The 6,362-nt window shown below is 35.9% G+C and overlaps 1 protein-coding gene across 1 annotated transcript; it reads left to right on the forward strand.

Moving 5' to 3' along the window:
• The first annotated feature begins 210 nt into the window (after positions 1 to 210).
• On the forward strand, positions 211 to 2,283 carry LOC110915637 (cyclin-U4-1). Its single transcript, XM_022160365.2, has 2 exons — positions 211 to 597; positions 1,834 to 2,283. Exons 1-2 carry the CDS (start codon positions 263 to 265, stop codon positions 2,150 to 2,152), a joined length of 654 nt encoding a protein of 217 aa, XP_022016057.1. The 5' UTR covers positions 211 to 262; the 3' UTR covers positions 2,153 to 2,283.
• The last annotated feature ends 4,079 nt before the right edge of the window (positions 2,284 to 6,362 follow it).

A 6,362-nucleotide genomic window follows, 5' to 3' on the forward strand; every position in this document is an offset into this window, starting at 1 on the left:
CATCCTTCCACAACTACGAAAACTTCAAACCAAACCATCACAAACCACACTTTCATTCACAAAATAAATAAATTCAACACTTTTTATCTATTAAATATCACATGGGGAACAGCCTGGTCATAATCCAAATTCCTAAAAGGGCAAAACAGTAACTTCACAAACTATTACCAGCTAACGACCACCCTCCACTTTATATAAACTGTAAAACCACCTTCTCTTTCTTCTCCGCATCTTCTTCTTCTGCAACTCTCTCTGTTCATCAATGGCGGATTTAGAATCTCCCACAGTCATGAACAACATAATCACATTCTTATCATCTCTGCTTCAACGAGTAGCCGAATCCAACGATCTCAACCCTCGCTTCCACCCGCAGAAGATCTCCGCCTTCCACGGCCTCACCAGACCTACTATCTCGATTCAGAGCTATTTAGAGAGGATTTTCAAGTACGCGAATTGTAGTCCTTCGTGTTATGTCGTTGCGTATGTGTATCTCGATCGGTTTACTCAGCAGCAGCCTGCGTTGAGTATAAACTCGTTTAATGTTCATCGGTTGTTGATTACTGGTGTTATGGTTGCTGCGAAGTTCATGGATGATTTGTAAGTTGTTTTTGTTTGTAATTCGGTGTTTAGTTATGAAATTGTGTTGGTTTGGGGGTAATTCAGGTTGTTTTGATCGGTTTTCTAGGGTTTTATTGGAATTAGGGTTTACGATTTGCGAAATTTAGCTGAATTATGTGATAAAGTATGCAATTGATGTTCAATTCAGTTGTTCGTTAAGAATAATTGATGTAAAGTAGAGCAGAGAGATTTGCCGTTAAAAAAGTTAACTCGGTTAAGAATTAATGTGTGTGTGGTTGGGGTAAAATTGTAAATTCTTTGCTTGAAACCTCTGTTTTCTGAATTGTTCTTTTGATGTGTTATCGTTAATAATAATTGATGTAAAGTAGAGCAAGAGTAAGATTTGTCGTTAAAAAAAGTTAACTCAGTTAAACTGAGGGGGGGGGGGGTAAAATGTAAATTCTTTGCTTGAAAGCTCTGTGTTAGGAATTGTGCTTTTGATATGAATAATATTCTAACTTTTGATGATTGAATGAGAATTGTTATTATTGTTTTACCTTTTAGTGATTTGAATTTTGGTTAAGGGTTAAGAGTCTTGGAGCATCTAATCAATGATTATGATTGTTAAGAAAAATCTTGCAATGTGCTTTAGGAGTTGTACCTTGGTTGTTTTTTGTCCCCCCACATAATGAATGACACCTAAGAAAAGAGTATTAGCACCCACCACTTAACATATGTTACACATCATGGGTGTACCTTCATATCTTGGAGTTAAAGTTCAACAAATCTTTAAAGGTAATTAGTATAGACTAGTGGTTGATTAAACATATCAAGAATGTTGATTGATTCATAAACTTTGTTAATTGTTGTGATCAATTCCAGGGTGGTTATACCTTGTTGACTTGTACTTTGTGTTTCAAAAGTTGTAACTTTATATCTTTATGGTTACAATTTGTATTTTTAAAGGGCAGTTGGGTTAAAAATAAAATGGTGGTTGATTAGGTACAAAATTTGGTATAATTAAACCTAATTTCATCACTCATTTGTACAGTACATAATTTGGCTTCCACTTTAATCCAAACTGGAGTATACCAATTAGTGGTGAATGGTCTATTTCAGCATAATTATGTCAAAGTGAGTTAGTTGTCTTTTGTGCATTATAAGTTGTAATATCATATTTTATAACTAAAGTTTTTAAATTTTTAGAACCCAACTTTGGTATTTTAGTTGCTGTTTTTGAAAATGTTATATTGAATTTGAATTTGATTTCTGCAGGTACTATAATAATGCATATTATGCAAAAGTAGGAGGAATTAGCACAACTGAAATGAATTTTCTTGAAGTGGATTTCTTGTTTGGGTTAGGGTTTCAACTGAATGTCAACCCCACAACTTTCCACACCTATTTCTCACATCTCCAAAGAGAAATGTTGCTTATTCAACCACCATTAGATCACCATAATCTTAACTTATCACCATCTTCATCTTCATCATCGTTGTCGTCATCGCCGTCATCATCATATAAATCAATATCAACAAAGCTTCTTCATTATGAGGATGATCATCAACAACACCAAGAAGTGGCTGCAGTATAATTAAAAAAAAAAAAAAAACTGGATTTTTATCTTTGAGATTGCATGTTGTGTTTGTAGGTAGAATTGTAGATTATTGGGGATTGTTTTAGCAATTTAAACCTTTTTTATGGCAGTGTGTTTTTTGGGGTGCATTTGACTGACTTGATTGGTGGTTTACAGTATATACAGATTGGATGATTAATATGTAAATATATATATAATAATTTAGAAGTATAAAGCTGAAAAGGGAACAATGTGTAAGATCCAATCTGGAGAGGTGGAGGAACATGAGTGGGTGTGGGTCAATGACTTGGGATGATAATGGGTGGATTTTTGTCAAATCGGGAGATACGAATATAATATTGGAACAAACACTGAAACACCCACCCACCTATTTTATATTAAAAAAAAAAAAACTTATAGATAGAAAATGGTTAAAGGGTACTCGAGGCATCCTTCCGGTAATCCCTTTGATTTGCCCGGGTAGTGCGGCAACATCCAGCTGCACTCTCGGTTTACCAAAGTAGTTTTTGAAATCAGTTTGTAGTACCCGATTGTGGGTATGGAGGAAGATGGATGATCGGCTTCATCGGCTTCCACCTCAGGTGCAAGTACTCGGCGTGTGTTTCAGGTAGTTTTAAAAGTGAAAATGTGTCATGCTCTGGAGCTCAGGTACTCGGCATGTGCTTCAAGTACCCTAAGTTTTTTTAAAACTAAAATGGCCCGGGTCATAGTAGATGTAAAGTAGGGATTGAAACAAAGTGAGGTAGTCAAAACCGATATAAAAAGTGTTCAACTCAATATGTCTAACTTAATATGTTTTCTCTTTATCTCGTATGTCTTGTAGCCTTGTAGAATTATACTATCCATCATGACGTGTAATATTGTATTGTATCGTATAACCTTACGATACAGGTGAGACAACAATTCAAACAAGAAAAAGAAGAGTAATAAGATTTCATATTTAAAGGAAAAGGAAAATGGGTATGAGAAGAAGAAGTAGTAGTAGTTGTTATTGATTCTTTTGGGGAACATTCAACATGTGATTTCATGTACATTTATAATTGGCCATGTGCATTGTAGATAGACAGATTCAAAGACACTACTACAAATATAAACCCTTGACATGGGTATGGCAATAGAATAAAAAACAGAGATTATTTGCCTCCTTTTATCATAAATGACACCTTGTGTAATCTCCAAATGTTTTCTCTTTTAATGGATTCGATGCAAAAGCCAATATTTTTAAAGGTGGGCCAAACAAAGCAAAAAATCTGTCTCGATTTTGTAATTGAGTTAAAGAAAAAAAACACCAATGGACCAATATATATAAAGTTTCCTAATATTAACACATGCCAAATCCTTATTTACACATGGTGTATACGGGCCGTATATAGTTATACGGCCCGTATATAATAAAATAAAACTAACAAAGTCTGTGCCTTCAGACTTTGTCAGTTTATTTCATTTCATACGGGCCGTATAACTGTATACGGCCCGTATACACCATGTGTATAGAATTTGTCTGGTCGTATATAATGGATACGAATGCTGTATACGGGCCGTATAACTGTATACGGCCCGTATGAAAAGAAAATTAGATTTCACCCAAAGTATTTAATGGATTTAAGGTGTCAATCACACGAGACGTTTTACAGTCGTTAGGTGGTCAAATCTTTCTTAAAGTAGAAAAAAAAAATAAAACTTTAACAAGTAACAAAGACTGAAAAACAAAAAAACGTGTCGTATGACTGTAATAAAAAGGAAGGGTGAGGCATTTGATGAGAGTTGTAAGGAGAAGCGTTTTAATCACTTGTTTTCAACGGAGATGTAATGCAATGATTCTGCTAGTGGTCGGGCTTCCAATGCTTACACAGGGTGATAAACAACGGTGATATGAACCCAAACCAACTGCTTTGTCATGAGTCGTCGGGAAAACTTTTCCTTAGGGGAGGGTGAGTAGTATGAGTCTGAGTCCATTATCGTTCTTGAATGTTTCGAATCATCATAGAAGACGTGTCGGGTTCTGCTATAAGAGTATAAGGATTTTGTTAATTTGTTTCCAAGTAGGGTTTAGAATGTTTGAAGTATTTTTGGTTCAATACCAACTCTTCTGAAAGACAAGAATACAACATTCATGTATCACAAGGAATGACCGATCTAAGGTAGGGAACCTGATTTAGATACACAAATTCATCACCGGTTTCTACAGCACAAGCACATACACAGTTTGTTGGAAGAACCCTACACGTCTTCTGCTCGTTACTCTTTTCTTCGATTTCAACAAATCTTTCAAGGTTTTAAGTGATGGACAATTGGTTAAAAGATGTAGAAGAGTTTGTGTAGAGATCTTTACGTACAAATTTGCATCATCCTTACGGTTACAAATGAAGTATTAATACAGGCTCTTTTAGAGAAGCGTTGGGATTCAAGGGTTTATGAGTAAAAGATGTTAGTTTCTTGACAATATGGTTTCTCGACAAATGAAGTATTATCTGTCCTTGCTGCCTCTTCGGTTGGTAAAAGACATAGGATGGTTTCTAATACAGGCTCTTTGTCAGTTGTGGTCGATTTATAGCAGGAGGTTATGAAATGAATATATGTTTATGCGAATTCACAACATCCTTGCTTTATTCTCTTTAATCTATTAGAACGATCCTTGTTTTGTCACGTACATGCGTTTAATTCCCAACATCATTTGTTCATCATTGTTCTTGAAGATGAAGATGAAGAAACGAGGGTTTATTCTCATTAATCTATTAGAACGATCCTTGACTTGAATTTGTGGATTTCGGTTGGATCAGAAAAACTTAACAAGAGAATCAACTAAAAAAAATACAATTGATTACTCGGTCGAATAACCGGTCTGTTAAAGTTGAGCTTCCTGATGCAACTTTCACAGTGGTACCAATGTCCTACTACTACAATCCTTCCAACGCCTGATTCCGATACAACCCTCGATGTTGATGAGTGAAAGAGTTAACATTCTGATTCAGATTCAGGAAGCAGATGTTGATGAGTGAAACAGTTAACATTCTGATTTAGATTCAGGAAGCAGATGTTTATGAGTGAAAGAGTTAACATTCTGACAATATGGTTTCTCGGCAAATGAAGTATTATCTGTCCTTGATGCCTCTTCGGTTGGTAAAAGGCATAGGATGGTTTCTAATACAGGCTCTTTTAGCGAAGCGTTGGGATTTAAGGGTTTATGAGTAAAAGATGGTAGTTTATTGACAGTATGGTTTCTCGACAAATGAAGTATTATCTGTCCTTGCTGCCTCTTCGGTTGCTTTATTCTCTTTAATCTATTAGAACGATCCTTGTTTTGTCACGTACATGCGTTTAATTCCCAACATCATCTGTTCATCATTGTTCTTGAAGATGAAGATGAAGATGAAGAAACGAGGGTTTATTCTCATTAATCTATTAGAACGATCCTTGACTTGAATTTGTGGATTTCGGTTGGATCAGAAAAACTTAACAAGAGAATCAACTAAAAAAATACAATTGATTACTCGGTCGAATAACCGGTCCGTTAAAGTTGAGCTTCTGGTGCAACTTTCATAGTGGTACCAATGTCCTACTACTACAATCCTTCCAACGCCTGATTCCGATACAACCCTCGATGTTGAAACCGGTTTTACCTCATGAAAAGGAAAGAGTTAACATTCTGATTCAGATTGTATACGGGTCGTATATTGTTATACGGCCCGTATACTATGGGTAAAAATTGGTTTATTCTCTTTAATCTATTAGAACGATCATTGTCTTGAGAACCTGATTCTGATTTAAACAATGGAATTTGTGGATCAACAGAAATAACTGAAAATAACTCGCCATTCTCTTGCATATGTATACGTTGATTGTGGATTTAAGTTGCAAGAATTGTGTCTGTCGCATGGACTCAGACTCATACTACTAGCAGAACCCGACACGTCTTCTGTGATGATTCGAAACATTCCGAATCACTAGCAGAAGAACCCGACACGTCTTCTGTGATGATTCGAAACATTCCGAATCATGCCGTTTTTTCTCTTCCGGTTACCAGGCCTATCATCTTCGTCTACGTTTAGTTTCAGCTACTGGAGTGAAATATTTGTTGGAATTTGTGGATCAACTTCTGCTAGTTACTTGATCAACGGACTGATCGGTAACGTTACTCATACTACTAGCAGAAAAACCCGACACGTCTTCTGTGATGATTCGAAACATTCCGAATCACTAGCAGAAG

The sequence above is a fragment of the Helianthus annuus genome, chromosome 16 (assembly GCF_002127325.2).
Source record: "Helianthus annuus cultivar XRQ/B chromosome 16, HanXRQr2.0-SUNRISE, whole genome shotgun sequence".
NCBI classification, from domain to species: Eukaryota; Viridiplantae; Streptophyta; class Magnoliopsida; order Asterales; family Asteraceae; genus Helianthus; species Helianthus annuus.